At 44.3% G+C, this 19,308-nt stretch overlaps 1 protein-coding gene across 1 annotated transcript; it reads right to left on the bottom strand.

Moving 5' to 3' along the window:
- On the bottom strand, nucleotides 1-10,424 carry DDX20 (DEAD-box helicase 20; the record flags this gene model as incomplete). The annotated part of the gene is made up of 11 exons (XM_079698379.1): nucleotides 1-1,735; nucleotides 4,699-4,800; nucleotides 4,947-5,052; nucleotides 5,405-5,487; nucleotides 6,709-6,767; nucleotides 7,090-7,228; nucleotides 7,360-7,502; nucleotides 7,627-7,741; nucleotides 8,338-8,506; nucleotides 9,296-9,390; nucleotides 10,124-10,424. The coding sequence occupies 11 exons, from the start codon at nucleotides 10,422-10,424 to the stop codon at nucleotides 573-575; spliced, it is 2,475 nt and encodes an 824-aa protein (XP_079554505.1). The 3' UTR covers nucleotides 1-572.
- Between the last annotated feature and the right edge of the window lie 8,884 nt (nucleotides 10,425-19,308).

The raw sequence follows: 19,308 nt of genomic DNA, 5'->3' as shown, positions 1-19,308 counted from the left end.
TACTGGTAATAAATATTTTTACTGGAAGCAAACAGCATCAAATCAAGGACCTTCGGGAAAGTCTGAAGCAATGTTTATTCCTTCCTGCCTAAACCTAAAAGGAGAGGGGGCTTTCTGATCTACCATGCTACAAATTTCTACAAGAACACACCTCTATGGAAATATAGCCCAAGACTTTTGGAAAGAACTCCACAGCATAAACTTGCATTATTTTTCAAATCTCAACTGTTTTTATTTCTTTTAAGTAAGCAGTGGCATATGTCTTTTTAAGTGTTTCTTTTTGGAACGGCTTACAGAAAATGGCACCCTGGGACCTTTAGCTCTATGTCCCCCAAATTTTCTTTCAAGAATCTCATCCAGGAAGTTTTTTTAAAGAAGATAATTCACCTGACCTGAATCAGGTTGATTTAGGTCAAAAGAATCTGAAAACTAGATGTGTCCCAGTGGAAAGCCTCAAAACTTCTCCAGTTCCTCAAAAATGCCACTATATGCCACTCTACTACAGGTCAAGGATGGCAATCCAAAGGTATCACTTGTTGATATTCCCAGATGGCGTGACGTGCAGCCTATAATCACTGGTTGCCACGCATCATTTCTTGTAGATAAATGGTATTCATGTGATAGGCTGCCATCCAGCTTGGATGCCTCTGAGCATTCCAATAATACGACTGAGAAGCAGCAGCATAGTATTCCTGCCACGCCCAGTAGTAAGCTCTCCAGTACTCCTCATAGTCCTGACAGGTGTTAGAAAAACTCGGATGTGTTTCCCTATGGCGGTCATACCAACCATCTTCCTGGGGTTCTGTCTGCAATCGATAGGAAGACCGCCTGCGAAGGGTTCTCCGGCTCTGCTTAGCTCTCTGGTTATGGTTAGCTCCCTCTTTATGCCTTGCCTTTATTTGGATTTCAGGTGATTCTTGATACTCTACTAGACGAGGGGTGTCATTTCCATTCAGAGGTTGTTCCAAAGAGATATGGCCACCCACAGGAATAGATTCCAAGTCTTTCAGCTGAGTATCAGAAGAACCTTCCAAGTATGACTTACTTCCTTTGCTCTGGGAAGAACTCCTTGAACTGTAAGAATCACTGTCACTCTCAGAGTCTCCAGATTGGCTACTACTTGCCAATATCTGCACACTGTCTTCAGTAATTCTATTTCTCACAAAACCATTTTGAGGATTCACAGTCTGATCCCCAGGACCTGTGTAGTGTCTGATGACTTCCACAGGTTTCTCTAACCCCTCTTTAATATAGTGTTCATAATCCTCCATCAATTCTGCAAAAGTCAAAGTACATGGCAGATGGGTTTTAAAGGAAGACAGACAAGGAATTTTGGGGAGTGACACAGAAGCTTCTTTGACTTGGTGCTTACTGTTAGTAGAGTTTTCAACAGAGGTCTGAACAGAATTCTTCATTTGCTCTTCCAATTGTACGGCACAGCCCAGTTGTTTTGGTGACATGGCTTTTTCTATAATTCCACACTCTGAGTGGCTTTTCACAGGAAGCTTTTGTTTGGTATTATTTTTTGATTTGACTGATAGTGCAGATACAGAAGTATTTCTAGATGAAGCCATGTGGTTACCATGAGCTTTCTGAGTTTGAAAGGTGCTCTCTATTTTTTGAATTTGTTTTAGGGTCTGTGTAGGTATACTTGCTAAGCCATATGTATGCATGGCAGCTTCAACCTCCACATCCCAATCCAAACATTCTTCCATCAGACCAGGAGGAATAGGATCTACATAAAAGGAATAAAAAAAGTATTTAATTCTCAAGCTGTTCTAGACCAGCATTTTCTGAATGGATTAATAAAGCTTTCCATGGTCAAATAAGATTAAGAAACAAAATATACTAACACTATACTAAGAAGCTTAATATATTAGTATTTTAAAAGACCTAAGCAAAACTTGCAGTAAGGAAATTTGCCCAAAAATATAAAAGACCCATCCCATACCCCCTCACTCGAAAAGAGCTTATTATTCTAGGAGTGAGGTATGCCTCTACAGCGATTCTCCCATCCTTCCTCGTCTCCCTCTCCCCAACTCCTCCCCATTATCTCACTACTGATAACAGCAAAACAAGATATTAGAAAATGGATTGTGCTCCCCAAAGCTTACCAACTGGGAAATATTACAACTGCAACTCTGTACCCAAGTAAATCTGCCACCCTATATTCTACCAGGGGGAAATCACTGCCCTCAACGGTGGAGGAAAAAAACCTCCACGGGGAAAAAAGCCAGATGACTGTGAAAAGATCTGTGGTACCAATGGCACTTGTAAGTTTAAAAAAATTTGCTGGCTCTAACTCCCTAAATTCCCTATCCCATCCAGGCATGACAATTTGCTTCCACCTGCACTCAGATCTTTCCAAAGTGTGACCAATTTTCATCTTAGGCAGACTAAGTACACAGAGGCCCTGCTTTACAAAGACCTCACCTGTCTGTTGCTGCTAGTGGTGTTGCATGTAGTGTACCCACTACTCATTCCCTCAGATCTGGATTCTTCAGCTGGGACTCTTGATCCTTCACTGAACAGACCCTCTAACTAAACTTGGATTCCTACTAAGGTGCCATCCCTTGCTTGCGGAGACCTATCATTCAGGCCAATTCCCCCCTGATCCTGCTCCAGGCAACTCACCCGAACAGTCTGTTGCCACACAAGTGCCTAGTCCAGTATAGATCTAACACTATAAATATCATTTTCTCATCATTTCGGGGCTCTGTTAACTTTTCATAAAGATCCAAATATGTCACTTTCCGGTAACCAAAGGCAAATCTTATTTTTATCACTAGATGTTATGATACTGAGTCCTACCACAAGTCCTAACTCTCTTGTACCAATTTTCGATTTATTTTTTCCATTATTTATAACTATAAAGATCACCAATAGACTTATACATAGAGAGAATTAACAAAATATAGTCTTAGAACTGATAGAGAACCTAAAGACCATCTACTCTAAAAACAAATATTTTGTAAATCAGGACATAAGCTTAGAGCAATTTAAAAAATCTGTGAAAATGAGTTATCACAAAGCCAAAACTACTAAAATCCACAGTACTCCCAAACCTGTGCTTCATCTAGCTTTGTAAAAATCACTAAAGGAGTTAAATATAAATTGGTAAAATATTCATTGTTATATTTATTCAATAACTACATATTCCATCTTCCAGAAGGTCATGTATACATTATATAAGTATACATTTATGTATCTATACAACGTATATATACACACACTAACATGCATACATTAACATATACAGTTGACCTTTGAATGACACGGGTCTGAACTGCAGGTATGAACTGTGAAGGTCCAGTTATATGCAGATTTTTTCCAATACGTACAACAGTACTATACAATCTGCTGTTGGCTGAATCAGTGGATGCAGAAAGGCAGGGATGGAAGACTGACTATAAGCTATACAGGGATTTATGCTGCATGGAGGCTCAGTGCCTCTAAACCCCCCATTGTTGTTCAAGGGTCAGTTGTACAGCAAATAAACCATATTTCCACCCAGGAGTTGTTTTTTTTTTTTTTTTTTAGTAAGTTTGTTTGTTTATTGATTGATCGATTGATTGACTGGCTGCATTGGATCTTCGTTGCCGCACGCGGGCTTTCCCTAGTTGCGGTGAACGGGGGCTACTCTTCGTTGTGGCTCACAGGCTTCTCACTGCAGTGGCTTCTCTTATTGTGGAGCACGGGCTCTAGGCTCGTGGGCTTCAGTAGCTGTGGCTCGTGGGCTCTAGAGCGCAGGCTCATTAGTTGTGGCGCATGGGCTTAGTTGCTCTGCGGCATGTGGGATCTTCCCAGACCAGGGATTGAACCCGTGTCCCCTGCACTGGCAGGTGGATTCCTAACCACTGCGCCACCAGGGAAACCCCAAGTTGCTTTTTAAAACTGCTGTCTTGGAAACAATGCATGTTTGAAACTATTAATGATCTCTTGAAAACTTTTTTAGAAACCCTAAAAAACTGGGCGGGCACTTCCAGGAGCCACAACTACTGAGCCCACGTGTCACAACTACTGAAGCCCGTGTGCCTAGAGCCCACGTTCTGTAACAAGAGAAGCCACTGCAATGAGAGGCCCGCGCACCGCAACGAAGAGCAGCCCCCGCTCACCGCAACTAGAGGAAGCCCGTACGCAGCAACGAAGACCCAACAAAGACCCAACACAGCCAAAAATAAATAAATAAAAATTTTTAAAAAAGCAGCTTGATAAATGATTCATTACAATCAAAAGAAAACACTTCAACATTTTCAGAAGTGTTCAAATTAAAGATACTATTCCTTCCCCATGGTGACAAAGGAGAATATGGCAAGAATTACCTTCATAGCAACATAGGAGGTAAAATACATCCCTTGATATAAAAGAATAAAATCAAATTTCAGGGCTACAAAATATGGAGTTAATACAGTAGGAAAATATTTTTCATTTTTCATGTGTTGTTAGTTTGCAATCTTCTCCCTGCTACTTATTAGCTGTAAGACCTTAGACAAATATTTAACCTCTCTATGCCTCAATATCCTCATCTACAAAAGGTAGATAATAATAGCACATACCTCACATAACTGTGGTGAGAATTACATGAGTTAACATATATACTTAGAACAGTATCCAACACATAAGTACTCTATGTTAACTATTACTTTTTTAGGCCTATCATCATTATTTTTACAGCAATATGAAACAGAAAAAATATACCTGGTAAAGGCAGAAGATTGATCTTACATTTCTGGGCAATTTTCATCACCATATTTTCTTCTTCTCCCCTACAGCAGTAGGTCACTGTCAGTCCCAAAGTACCTAAAGCACAGAAGGAATGTTAAGTAGTAAATCATTTTCACATATATGACACTTGAAGTCCACCTGTCACATTATAGCTTCCTCCCCTTAAAGAAAGCACCCAAACTTTGTTCTTTCCTTTTTTTTTTTTTTTTTTTTTTTTTTACCAAAACGGCCAGCTCTGCCAATCCGATGCATATATGTCTCCCAATCCAATGGTACATCCAGGTTTACAACCAGATTCACGTTCTCAGCATCAATTCCACGGGAAGTCTTGAATTGAAGAAGAGAACAGTTGTATGTGTGCATTAGCCATTGCATGGCACACTATATTATTCAGTATAACCAAGAGCCAAATTAAGAATAGGAGGATATTTAAGAACAAGGAGGATATTTAGGAGCAAAGGAAAAGAAAATTCATTTCTAATGACTAATTTCAACAATAAAGATAAAAATATAAAAGACATTTTTAGGAAGAAGGCATATTCCCCAGTACTGGAAAGACAATTATCTTCTGGTATTCTTGTCAGATACACCCACCTAAAATAATAGATGAAATCTGTACATTTGATAACAGAACATATGTCCAGATGGATTAGTCACCCAAACTGAACAGGAAATTTACCAAATCTGTGGAAACGAGGACTCTGCAATGAAACTGCTTCAGTTTAGCCATAGCATCAAGACGCTGATTCTGATTCATGTTGCCTAAAAAGACCCAGAAAGAAAGTCATATAAAAACAAGTGAACATACATTTATCAAGTCCACAAAAATCAGAAATCATAATTGCCAGTCTTAACACTTTAACAACCAAAGTTAATTCTGTCCTTATATGCAAATCTAGGTTAAGAACTAAAGTCAGGAAAAACAAACAAACAAAACCTGAAGTCAGAATCTTCTAAAATATGGTTAGGCAATCAACTCGAAATTCAATTTTAAATGGTGACTAGGCTATGCCTGCAGATATAACATTATATCTGGGCTTCCCTGGTGGCACAGTGGTTGAGAGTCCGCCTGTTGATGCAGGGGACACGGGTTCTTGCCCCGGTCCGGGAAGATCCCACATGCCGCAGAGCGGCTGGGCCCATGAGCCATGGCCGCTGAGCCTGCGCTCCGCAACGGGAGAGGCCCCAACAGTGAGAGGCCCGCGTACCGCAAAAAAAATTTTTTTAAATTAAATTAAATGTGAGAACAGATGTATATGTATGACTGATTCACTTTGTTGTAAAGCAGAGACTAATAAAATAAATAAATAAATAATAAAAATAAAAAAAATTTTAAAAAACATTATATCTACAAAGTGCCATATGAGGTTTAACAATTCTTAGGAAAATAAAATTGCTTTAACCAGCTGTTTACCAATTTGGTGTTGAAGTGTGATCTATCATCCAAATACTGGTCCATGAGAAAACAGTCTCCCCAGTATCTCATGATTTACCACGACTAAATGAGCTTATGCTAACAGGTTAAAAACTAAGCTGAGATAGCAATCAAAACTCTAAAAAGGATCTCACTTATCAAAAATTCCTTTAAATCTTTCATTCCTAGGTCAACAGTAATAATTTAGCTTTGTGTCAAAAATGAATTAGTTTTGCCTTCCACAAGACTGTAAAAGTCAATTTAGTTAGCAATTCTTTGCATTTTTTACAATGATTATCTTAAGATAATAAAGACAGACTCTATTTTGTAAAGTTATTAAGTTCTTTGTGGATATAACTCCAGTTTTCTAGTTTTTTAGTATATACCATGTTACTTCTTAAAAAGACAAATCCCAGTGAAAAATAAACCTGAAATTCCTTTTACTCTGAAGACTCAGTGTAACCTCACACTCACAAGACAACTCAGGAAGTGGTATCTCTTCCTCCTGACTTTGGAGAAGCTTCAAGTCAGGATGCTAAACAAAGATTAAATTTAAGAGATGAACTTACCTGAAATGCACTCTGCAGGAAAGCCTTTAGAAGAAAGGATATCAGCCAAGTGTTGTGCTCTATGAAAAATAACACAGAGGGTTATAACTTTACAAATACTGCCCCACACCTATCCTTTTATTTCACAAGTTCCCCAGATGACCTTTCTTTTTTTTTTTTTTTGCAGTACGCGGGCCTCTCACTGTCGTGGCCTCTCCCATTGCGGAGCACAGGCTCCGGACGCGCAGGCTCAGCGGCCACGGCTCACAGGCCCAGCCACTCTGCGGCATGTGGGATCCTCCTGGACCGGGGCATGAACCCGTGTCCCCTGCATCGGCAGGCGGACTCCCAACCACTGCGCCACCAGGGAAGCCCCCCAGATGACTTTTTAAGGTACATTACCTGCTGTGTAAATTAGAAAAGACCAAGGCTTGATTAAATGGAATTTTGCTGAACAATTCTTGTAAATGCTGAGTCTTTTCCTCAAAAATCTTATGGGCCAAAGGGTATGAACTGACAACTTTGTAGTACTGCTTCAAACCTACAAAGAAGAGTCTTCTGTTAAAATGAACATATTTTCTATAGCAAATATGAAAGCAAAAGCCAACTTAGCAAAGGAAAGCTCCAGAATATCACAAACCAACCCACTAAATATCCAATATCTGTACACACCTATGAGACTCGGATCACTGGAATTTAGTCTTACAAAAGTGGGCTCTCTCATGTACTTTGTCAAAGCATTAGCCAAAAATTCAGGGTAAGTAGCTGACACTGCCAACATCTGTTTACTGGCAGGCAAGGAAGAATAAATCCAACTGCAAAATAGAAGAAAAACACACACACCATGGAAACTATTCAGATGATAATCACCACCTACAAAAGCAAAAGACAGATACTTTGGGGCACCATTTTAATAGTCAAGTTAGTTATTTTTCTTACTTTATTTGCTCCTGGAAGCTGCCTTCTTCTAAAAGCTTATCTGCTTCATCAAGAATAAAGAGACGTATACTGCCTGGATTCAAGTAGTCAAGTTCTATCAGTTGTTTAATTCTGCCTAAAGTCCAGAAAAAAACATATTCAAATATTCATATGCACCAAAACTGTGCAAATTTCAGCCAATGTTGTTATTCTACTTACAGGTTGAATTGCTGACTTTCCTGACCCAACCCTCATTATTCTTTACACATTAAACCACAAATTAGAAATCCTGAGTTCTGATCTTCCCTAAATCCATTATTTTTTCCCTCACATTTCATCACCAATATGTATGGAAAATAAACACTTCCTGTCAAAAGACTTGTAAGGCACTGAATGCTAAATTATGATTCTGAGGGACTCATGACCAAAGGACTAATACGGAAGCAAAGAATAATCCCAATCCATGGCTTAGAAGGGCTTTCTGAAATCTTCTCATTCCTCTTCTTCTCAGAAGCCTATCCCATACTTGTTCTTAAACATCCTTAGAAACAGAAATTTCAAAAATTCTGTTGGTAATCCAGTCATGTGTTTATATCTCACTAATCTAATGCTCTTCATTTTTAATCCTCAAAATAATTACCATAATTATCAAAGATTGCCATATTCTTATTGTTATATAGAAGTGTTCAGTTACTTAAAAGCTCCAGTTATTAACAGGCATTGATATCTTACCAGGAGAACCAACAGCAATATGACACTTTTTAAGTCTGGTTTTGTCTTGTGATAATGGAGTCCCTCCGATAAACACATGACACTCTAAGCCTTCCATTTTTATTCCAATGGCTGTGATAACAGAATGTATCTGTACAGCAATTTCTCTTGTAGGAGCCAAGATCAAAATCTAAAAACAACATAAAATATACCTTTAACAAGTCGGTAAAATAAATACATAAGGCAGGACTCAAAAAGCTTTACAGTGTTTTTTAACCCAGATATGAGTATCTGGGTTAAAAAACACTGTTAAAGAGTCATCATCAGATATACATGACTGAGACCTTGAAATACAGCCTGCTGTAACTACTAAACCACAAAGTAAGACTATGAGGGTCATACCTGATTCATCTGTATATCCCCAATGCCTGGCATACTGTTTAAACATAAAACATGGGCTCAACAAATCTTTGCTGAAGAAATGATCTCCAAACCCAAATCTCCTGTTAATTTGGGTAAGGTCCTCTTAGACCCTACTCTGAGAGAGCCCAGAAGATGGAAGATCAGTATAATACATTCACTGTAAGAACCACATGCAGTTACCTACAGTAGCCAAACACCTCATTACCATGAATCAGGTCAAATGCTAAACCTCACCACAATCTAGTGAGCAAATAAAAGAATAAAGAATCCTTATCTGTATTCTCAAGTAATGACAAAATTGACACACGTGGCAGACTCATTTTATTTAACACGCAGTAATAATAGAAATCTCTAAACTTCTAACACTAATAATGTGTATTTGGTCACTAACCACACCACCACCACTCAACAGCCTTAATATCTACTTTACTTGTATACTTTTCATATGTCTTAACACGATCATTCACTTCTACCTCTGAGGAGCTACTGGTATTTCATCTGACCTGTAGTAAATCCACATAACATACTCTCCTTGGGTCCTCCGAGCTAAACTCACCTGGGTACTTAGGTTTTCAAGAATAAGAGAGTCCAAAGCAATGGTGGAGAATACACAGGTTTTCCCAGTGCCAGACTTAGCTTGAACAATTAAATCTGAGGAGGAAAAAAAAAATTATCATTAGCCAGGACTGACTAAAGAAGCTTAGGTACCAACATGAAATCCCAGAACTAGACAGGCCTCCAGAGATCACATCCTTAACCACCTTCGTTTTTAAGTTAACTCTAAAACAAGCATGTGGCCATATCCAGAAACAGGTCTCCTCCCGGAACCTCCACCGTTTGTCTTCTTTTTTTGGCTTAGAAAGCAGAAATTTATTTTCTCAGTTTTGGAGACCAGAAATATGAAATCAAGGTATCAGCCGGGCCACATTCCCTCCTAAGGCTCTATGGTACAATCCTTCCTGTCTCTTCCAGCTTCTGACGACTGAGACATTTCTTGGCTTGGAGCTGTGTAACTCCAATCTCTGCCTCCATTCTCACATGGCTTTCTTCTCTGCCTTTCTCCCTTCTCTTATAAGGACTCTTGTCACTGGATTTAGGGCCTACCCTAATCCAGGCTGATCTCATCTGAGATCTTTCCTGCCGTTTATATTCCCAAACGTAGAACCACCTGACAGCGTGGAATGGACCTCAACTATCTCCAAATTCAATACTGCGTCTCCGTTTGACAGAGAAGGAAACTGAGGCTCGCATGCGTGCGGCGTCTTGCCCCGGGACGAGCCCTGCAAGACGGCCGCTCTGGGCCCTTCCCGGCTCTCGCCACGGGCTTGGCCGCCGCCGCCCCCTCCTGCGGCCCTTCCGGCCCCTTCAGGGCCCCAGCCCTCACCAAGTCCGCACCGCCCCAGCGGTATGGCCTTGAGCTGCACGGGCGACGGCCGCTCGAAGCCAACCGCCCGCAGCCCCTCCAGCACCGGCCGCGACAGCAGCAGCGACTCGAAGTCCCCCGGCTCCGCCAGCAGCACGTCCCCGGTGCGGGTCCGCGGACCGTTGATGTCGTGAGCCGTCCGTAGACTCCGCACTGGCCTGGGGGCTGACTCCGGAGCCGCGAACTGCGCGGCCACACGCTCCGCCGGCATAGTGCTCTCCACGGTCTTTAAGGACGCCGGGGGTTCAAACGCCGCCGCCATGCTAGCCGTGCTGCCGGATCTCGCGGTACTTGGGGCGAGGCGGGGAGCCTGAGAGCGAGAAGGGGAAAAACTTTATTGGCAGTCTTCCTGCGAAGACACTGACACTCCCGGCCTCGAAGAGGAGGGGTAAGGGACGGAAGTCGGAGGCTTAGAAAGACTCGGAAAGAGCTATAACAACAAAAAAACGTGGCCTGAGGAAGGCGGGAAAAGGGAGGGGAGGAAAGCTGAGGCTACCGGTGTGTCGCCGCCTGCGGCCTGCAGAGGGCGCCGCGCGCTTACGGTGGGAGCACTGCCCCGCCCTGCGCCCGCGTTGCCAACCTCACAATGCTGCCTTTGTGAAGAGCCCAGTGCGTCACGCTCCCAGCCTCCGGGCTTCGGCTCGGCGGTCGACTCCTCCGGCTCCCCACCGTGTCCCGCCCCAACTCTCTGTCTCCTGTGCTCGCAGAGAGCTCCCGAAGTACAGCGAGATTTAGGATTGACCACGTTGCCAGGTATATATCTGTGTGCTTTCATCTCTGCGTTCTCAGCCCCTACCACAGTACCTGGCACACGCTGAGCTCTGATAAAAGCAAATCGAATTGGAACCAGCAACTGAACTGACAACTCCCACATTAGTATCTACACCTCCGACCTTCCTCTGAACTCCAGACTTGTACATCCATCTCCCTTCTCAACACCTGCACTTTATGTCTAATAGCTCAAATTTAACATTTTCTGTGTGTTGCTCCTATCCCTCCCCACCACCATCTCATGGATGACAACAGTCTTTACCACTTTATTTTAGGTCTCTGCTCAAATACCACCTTTTCAAAGAGGACTTTCCTGAACACTCTATCTGAGATAGCTCCCCCATCGTGGCAGCTCCCCGGCCTTTCCCATCACTCTCTATTCCCTTGTTCTGCTTTATTTTTCTGCTTATCACTAGATGAAATCATGTTTGTTGTCTGTCTATGAGGACAGGGACCTATTCTCTTTTGTTCTCTGCAGTATCCCTAATCGGAAAAAACAATCTGACACAGAGTAAGTGCTCAATATTTATTGAATAAATGAGCTCCTATAACAAAGTCTGAGTCATAATTCCAAATGTAAGTATTTTTGGAACCTAATATTCACAATTACAAATCTAAAGATTATATCATAATTCTGGTCGTTATCTCTCACCAGCCTCACACTTCCCTACACACACACACACACACACACACACACACACACACACACACACACGGTGATGATTCAGATTCCAAAGGAGGTAGGAGGACTTTGGCAAGGTAATCCTACTGGAAAGGTATTCTCAGATGCATTTTTCTTAGAAATTTACAAAACATTGAGAAAATGTCAACTGTTCATATGAAAGAAGGGGGCCTGTTGGGAGTGGGCAGTAAAGGTTCCAGACTTCCTCTTAGTACCCCACCTCTTTCATCCACCTAATCCCTAAACCCCAAACCTGGGAATTAATTATTCTTGACTCCACCTTCCATTATCCCTCTCCCCTTTCTTTTTTTTGGGGGGGGGTGGATTTGGATTGGCCAGGGATTGAACCCGGGGCCATGGCAGACAGTGAAAGCACTGAGTCCTAACCACTGGACCGCCAGGAAAGTCCCTTCCCTTTCTAACAATTACTTGAGGGCAAGTAATTTTGCTTCCAAATATCTCATCCATATTTCTTCTCCAGTCTCCATAGCATCTGTCCTATTTTAGGACCTTTTAGGTCCTAACTATCACAACAACCTCCTGAATGGTTCCCCTGCCCAAATATTGCAGTTACGTTACTAGGCATAAATTATATTGCTATAGCTAAAAACAAATCAATACAATTTTTTTCCTCAGTAGTTAAAAACGGTAATAATGCTGTTGGTCGTAATTTTTAGTGCCATAAAAATAAAACATAAAGGTAAGAGACCATTTAATAACCAGGGAAGGTATGAGAGTAACATACGCAGAAACCAGTTGGACTGTTGTCTGCCTGCTGGCCTCCTTCAGGATAAAATCACGATGGGACCCCAGCCTCTTTGTATGCTGTTCTGTCTACTTGGAAAATCTTTCCTCACATTATGTACCTGGAAGCTAGAGGGGGGAAGGATTCCTGTGAATTGAAGAAGTGGGAGTAAAAGGTAGACTCGGAATGGATTTTCAGGTTCAAATGGTCCCAGGCAATGATTTCACAATGGAAATTTCTGCACCCAGAAGAAAGGAAAATAATGTAAACAAAAGCATAGACATAAGGTGCCCCCCTCAAATGTGAGGATCCGTGGGAATATGTGGAAAGAAGTGAAGGCACTAAGATTTTTATAGCCACTTTTTCTCATTTGATCCTCAAAGCAACAAAGGGTAGGCAACCTTATTATTTGCATTCAATCTGCAAACATCTCTTTTTCATTCTTTCAACAGAAATCTTCTAAACGCCTAATACGAATCAGCCAGATGCTGGAGATACAAAACTGGGACAAAATAAGCAGAGCACTTGCCCTCAGGAAGAAAGACACATGCAAACACATAGCTCTGACCAAGGAGGAAATATGCAAGTAGCACAAGGTGGTGTAAAATTACATGCAGTACTGACATTTTCCAGGGCCTTAGCTGCTCAAAGTGTGGCTGTCATGTGGGAGAGCGTGAGAACATCTGAAAAATTGAGAAAAACAGCTTTTGGTATTCAGAGACCAATAGCTTTCTTCTCTATGCTCTTCTCTCCCCATCCCAAATCAAAGTGATTTAAAGCATGCATGGAACTATAAGAAAACTTCCATGCCCAGGTCACTCTTTTCCTAATCCCTGGAGTCTAGCACTTCTGCCAAGATAGCTGCACCAGGAGACAAAGCTCAAGTCCCTTGAAGCACTGGGGGGTGATTTTCTGAGCTGATCCTGAAGGATAGATGTGCAGTTCATCAGGCAGCGGGGGTTGAAGGAAAGCTCACCAGGCAGACAAGTTAGAGAGGTATTCTGGGCAAAAGGAACAGTTTGTGCAAAGGCGTGGAAACATGAGAAACCATAGTAGTTACGGTAAGGTATGAGCTTTAGCATGAACGGAGGCAAGTATGGCAGCACTTACCAGGAAACAAGGTTGCAGAGGTATGTTGGTCCCATAGTATGGAGGACCTTGTCTGCCACCATAAGGAATATAAAATTAATGTGTTATGCTCGCCCAAAGGAGGATAGTGTTATGTAGCAATAGAGAGAAATACAATTGGAAATATAGACTAGGGCTTGATCAGTGACAAAGCTGAGGAGTTTGGATTGTAACTTGCAGAGCATCGAGCATCATCTCCTTTTGGGATCTACTATGAGGTAGTAACTGCAAGGCCCACTTTATAGCGCTGTTTCTCACACCTAACAACCCCTGGGTCTTTTGGGTGTTGTCCACTGCTTTCTGAGTGTCAGTGCTTAACCTGTGTGCTGCTTAGCCAGCAAACAGTGACTGAGCACATGTTTCCTAGTTCTCTCTCCCAGGCAAGGGGAACATTCCCTCCTATATTCTTCAGTTCATCTGCTCAGTGGACTAGCACCATCAATAAACTTAAGTTATATCAAGTTTATTAAGTAACAATATCTGGCCTTCTGGACAGAATTTTTCACGACCCTGCTCAGTCCTATGCAGCTACCTTTCAACGTGGAGAATAACTATTTTCATATGTGCCCCCTTGGCCTATGGGGTGACTATGTCTTCAGTACCTTTTCAAACAGGAATGAGGAGGGGGAAGAAGCAGCAAAGGCCCAGGTTCCTATACTCTGCACGGCCACCTCTCACCATGGGGACTTGTTTAGCTGGCTTTCAGTGAAGGAGCCCAGGCCATCCTCCCTCTCTCTAGACCACACTCCCCTCTGCCCAAGGCCCACGTTGATTAATTGCCCCATTTAATACCACAGCCTCAGTCTTTAGGGAGGAAGGTGTCACGTTTGCTCTTCTTCTGAGAATGGGGCTCAATTCATTCTTGTCCAGGCAGCATAATAAATAACCTGCCCCTGTTGGCAGGGAGTTTATTAGAGACTGATGGGACATTTAACAATAACTGGGGGCCTGTGATTTATTAGGTAGGGAGGTTTGTGGCGTCTCCGAAGACTGGGAATGTGGAATTTAATTGATAAAGCGGCTGTCAGCAGCAATGAGATGCACTCAATAGAATACGCATTTGAGGGCTTCTCTTTGGAGCTGTCAGGAAGGGTCTCTGCTAATCATACACAGCTCTGCAGATGGCGGTGTCTGCTGGTTATTTGGGTGAGACACAAATGGCAGGGAGGGGACTCTGAAAGGGGCCCGGGGAAGGGTGCACCTGTCAGCTGCCCGGCCTGATGGAAAAATGTGACACAAATGAGCAAAAGGAAAGATTTCCATCACCCCAAGAGAGGGCTCCCCTTCAAGAGGACTTTGTTTCTCTCCTGTGAGCTGCTCAAGAGAACAAGAGGTGCTGAGCACCCACTTCCTGGAGAAGGAGGGAAAGGAAAGAGTTAAGTGGCAAGAGAGATTTGTTCCGGAATTCTAAACTCCCTAAACCTGACCTATCTGCCCCAGAGACCCCCCTGCCTGGCTCCCCAGCCACAGACACTCACATACACATCACACCCCCTCACACACCACCGTTACCTGCCTCCCCCCAACACCATAGTTACCCACATCCACACAGCCTCCTCCTATCACTGCTGCTTTCATGCCGAGAACAGAGCCACAGAGACTCAGATGGATGGAGCCTCACCTTTTTTCTATTGTTGTCTCCCGGCTCTGGAGACCCCAGAATCCAGGCTGAGAAACTGGAAATAAATTCTTTGTCTGGAGCGTGCAGAGCATACCGCGCCTTACCTCCTCGGCCCGCCCTCCACCCAGTTTCCCGACAGCAAGGGAGCTTGGTTTTATCTCCGAGGCCATCCATGATGGCACTGATGATGGCCCAGCTCTGTCCTCAGGCAGCCCCGAGCCTTTCCAGGCAGCTCTGCTCACATTTGCTGCTCCCCTCGTCCCTCAGGCGGCTGCTTAGACTTAAACAAGGCCACGTAAGGCACGAGCGGGGCTTTCTGAGGCCAGTCTGCTTCCCTCCTATGATCCTCCCGCATCTATTCTTAGGTCCCAGGAGACTGATCTGCCTCCGTTGTTCCCTCCAGGGAGAGAAAGGGAGGGGGAGGCAAAGCCAGGGAAGAAGAAGTAATTGTCACTGTCTAATCTGAGCCTCAGTGGTGACACTGAGGGACCTCTGAGCAGAATGGATACAGCAACTGGTTTGATTAAATCAAACCTCTCCCGCAACCTTGTTAAATTAGACTGACAGGCCGGGAGCAGATGAGGGAGCGCAGAGGGATCATCACCTGCGGTGGAGGCAGGGGAGGCCGGGAGCTGGGACTGGAAGGAAGATCAGATGGTAGCAGAGCAGCGGCCTGCCCTTTCCCTTATTTGCTGACTATAGATAGGAGATGAGATTTATGGATGTGAGATGCCTAAGTACCTGTCTGAGCACAGGCTGTGAAAGTGACGCAGAGGCAGACTGCCGCCTCTCAGTAGGCTCTGCAAATTCCCTTGGCACTGTCCAATGACAGTGTTCTTGACATTTCAAAGGGCCTTTACACTTTACCTTACAACAGGCAGGTAGCAGTGAGATTATTTTCCTCACTTTGCAGTCAGAGAAACTGAGGCACAGGGGGATTACAGGGCCAACTAGCAGGCAGAGATGGGCAGTGGAGCCAGTCTAAGACCCCCAGGTCTCCCACCTGCCCGTCCTGGCTCACTTCACCTCCAGCTTATGCCATTTGGCCGAACTTCCCGGGACTTAGTCCCTGGACTGCCATCTCTTCTCCCACCCACCAGAGAAGTGTAAACCACACAGCTTGCTTCGTGGGCCATCAGGAAAATGCCAGTTCCCACCTGGCTTGGGGCAGCCCACCTGCAAAGCACACGGCTGGCTTCCAAAGGTCACGAGGCCATTCTAATGTACTCATGTCGCTCTCCCACCGGCCCAAGCCCTCCCGAGTCATTTCCACTCCACCTAATTACAAGTTAGGGGAGGGGAAGGGGGTGGGCAAGATATTGTTAGCAACACCAGCAAACAGCAATAGGAGACAGATAACACCGATACCCTGCTGGCTTCCTCACCTGTCACCCAGTTCCTCACCTGCCAAAGCTAATTTTCCACTCACCAGTGGGTGAGAGCTCATTTCAGAGTGTGTGAGCCACACACACACTCACACACATGCACGGGTACCCAGTGCCATTGTGAATAGAGTAAAGCCTCACGCAGGATTCCCTTGTTCTCACTTTCCATGCACTCCAATGATTGGTTTATTGACACCTCCACCCTTTTCCAATCTATTTTCCGTAGGGAAGGCACTGGGATGGGGAGGCTGGCAAAGACAGTGCATAGTGATTACTGGAGACCCTGTTGACCCCTACCTCCTCCAAGGCACACTCACCACACGCCAATTAATGGTCAGAACCTGGGACAGGGAGAACAAAGGACAGAGGGAAGGGGAGAGAGGAGCAGACTTTCAACCACTGCCACCATGAAGGAAGGTGGGAGAGAGAGCTGGCACAAGGTGGTAGTATTTGCTTGATGAGGACAAACAGCTGGAAACAGCACCCACCAGGGGAGAGTATGTATGGGCCACACCAGACAGGGCATTGCCATGCTCTTCCCTCATGGTCTTCATCACCACTCTTGACCTGAAAAAGATAGCAAAGAGCAGGCAGGCAGATAGGTCGAAGGTACTTGGACAAATATCACCAGCTTCCTGAACTCACCATTGGGGTTGTGACTGGCCGCACCCAAACCCAACATGTCCAACCTATCGATCTGAAATCATAGAAGAGACCTCTAAGGCAAGGAGTTGGATTCCTCTAGAAATAGTGTGATGGAGGGGAAAGAGGTCTTGGCGGGGAATAGGGGGAGGGTGGGAGGGACAGGGGAGGGAAGATCGCTGGATCTGAGTTCCTTTGCTGATTCTGCCATTAGCAACCTGGGTGACTTAGGGCAAATCACTTAACATTTCTGGGCTGCACTCTCCTAACTTGTAAAGTCATATGCTTGGGTGTGAAATGCAGACTGTCAGACTTAGAGCTCACAGAGGAGAAAACTGAGACACAACGAGGTTAAATTACTTGTTCAAGTCCACATGGTGAGGCCTTGGAGTGACAGAAGGCATGGGTTCTGAAGCCAGAGCCTCTGGGTGAACCCAGGGGAGTTCTGGCTCCTCGTCCCTTCCTCATCTGCAGAACAGAGGCAATAGGAGCCCTGCCTCCGAGGGTCTGGGAAGAACAGATGAGTGCCTGACACAAGGAAAGCCTTCAATAAATGTTAGCTAGCTCTATTTTCAGTGACAGACTGGAGGTTCAGACCCACAGAGCTTGACTTCTAGTCTTTCCATGAGGTCACAGTTCCCTGATTATCTATAAGGTCCTTTACAGCTCCCAAATTCTATGATTCTAAGTCAGAGAGATTAAAATGCAAGTTATTTCCAAAACCCTCCAGGCAGAGACACAAAAGACCATTTGGGGGATTCATTATTCACTCTCCATTGCCTCAGTCACTTTCTATGGATGACGATTCATGAGGAATAATCACAGCAGGGAAAACCTGTCCAAATGCAGGGAGGAGGGAGGGCAGTAAAAAACCCAAACTCCTTTGCGTGTTCAGCTCCTGTTCTGCAATGTGCATCTTCATTTGTTAAATGATGGCAGTGTTTCTTGGCCTCATTGCCTTTCCGCTCTGGGAACCGGAGGCTGTCTCTTGGTACAGACTGCTGCTGCTGCGAGCCACTGCCCACCCCACTCACACCCCACAAAACCCCAGGGCTCTGGTCAAGCAGAAGCCCGCACAGAAGCAGCTGTCGCCCTCAGCACTGGCTCCCCTCAGGGTCTCCAGGCTGAAACCTCAACTGTACCCCAGGGCTGGTGTCTGATCAGGCTAAGGACAGTTCTCTGCCGCCTGCAAAAGACCAAGAAGAGGCTTAGGAGCCAGCCTGGTGGAAGCAAGTATGCACAGTAAGCCAAACCTGAAACTGACCTCTTTTTGGACTTACCCCATGGCCTCAGTGGGAGAAGCAGGTAGCCTTCTTTCTCTCTTGCTGACAACTCTCCCCCTGGCAGGCTGCCAATGCCTGGTACCTGTTTACAGCTACCAGAAGCTAGTGGAGATGACCAAATAGTGTGTAATAAAATCAGGTTTTGCCCTGAGTTGCAGGCCATGGTGATGTTACAGGGAAGTCAGCGCTGGGCCTCTAGGGAGCCAGATGTGGCAGGATATCCCCAGAAGAATGCAGGGAGCAAGTCACTTTCCTTCTCAGTGCAGTTTGCATCAACCAGCATTAATTTGCACAAGTTCCATAAGTATGTCCCCAAGCTGTGCCCTGACATTCTTCAGGTGTTCTTTGCAGTTGAAAAATACTTGCTTTTCCAGCAAATGTTTGCAAAATGGAAATGTTTACTTCCTAGTAGCAATGAGACCATCGCTTAGGCACCATAAGCACAGGCCCATAGCTGCAAATAATTCCAAATAGGGGTTGGTAGCAGCCCATAGACTAACTGTTCATTATTCAGACTAGTCTAATTTTGCACTTACAATTCCTCTGAATTGTTCAGGTGAAATAATCCATTCATTCATGAAGTTTTCTCAGACGACTATCCTGCTACTGCTTCCTCCAACACCTTCCTTCTGTCCCTCTCCAAAAAGTTTTAGCACCTGCATAACTGGTCTTGCAGCCCAGGGACTTTGTAAAGAAGTGATGGCTGTGACTGTGGCGTCTAAGTTAACACAGTATACAAGAGTGATGGCCATTCTGCAGATGGGGAAGTACTGGGACTCTCCTTCAATGGCTCATCATCTCAGTAATCCACATGCCTGCTGCTTTCCACAGAGGAGGGCAGTAGAAAGAGGTTACCTTGGAAACAGGGAGATTTTATTATATCACCTTT

The sequence above is a fragment of the Hyperoodon ampullatus genome (assembly GCF_949752795.1).
Source record: "Hyperoodon ampullatus genome assembly, chromosome: 2".
In the NCBI taxonomy this organism is placed as follows: Eukaryota; Metazoa; Chordata; class Mammalia; order Artiodactyla; family Ziphiidae; genus Hyperoodon; species Hyperoodon ampullatus.
The sequence above is the reverse complement of the archived record's forward strand: the minus strand, read 5'-3'. Positions and strand labels throughout refer to the sequence as shown.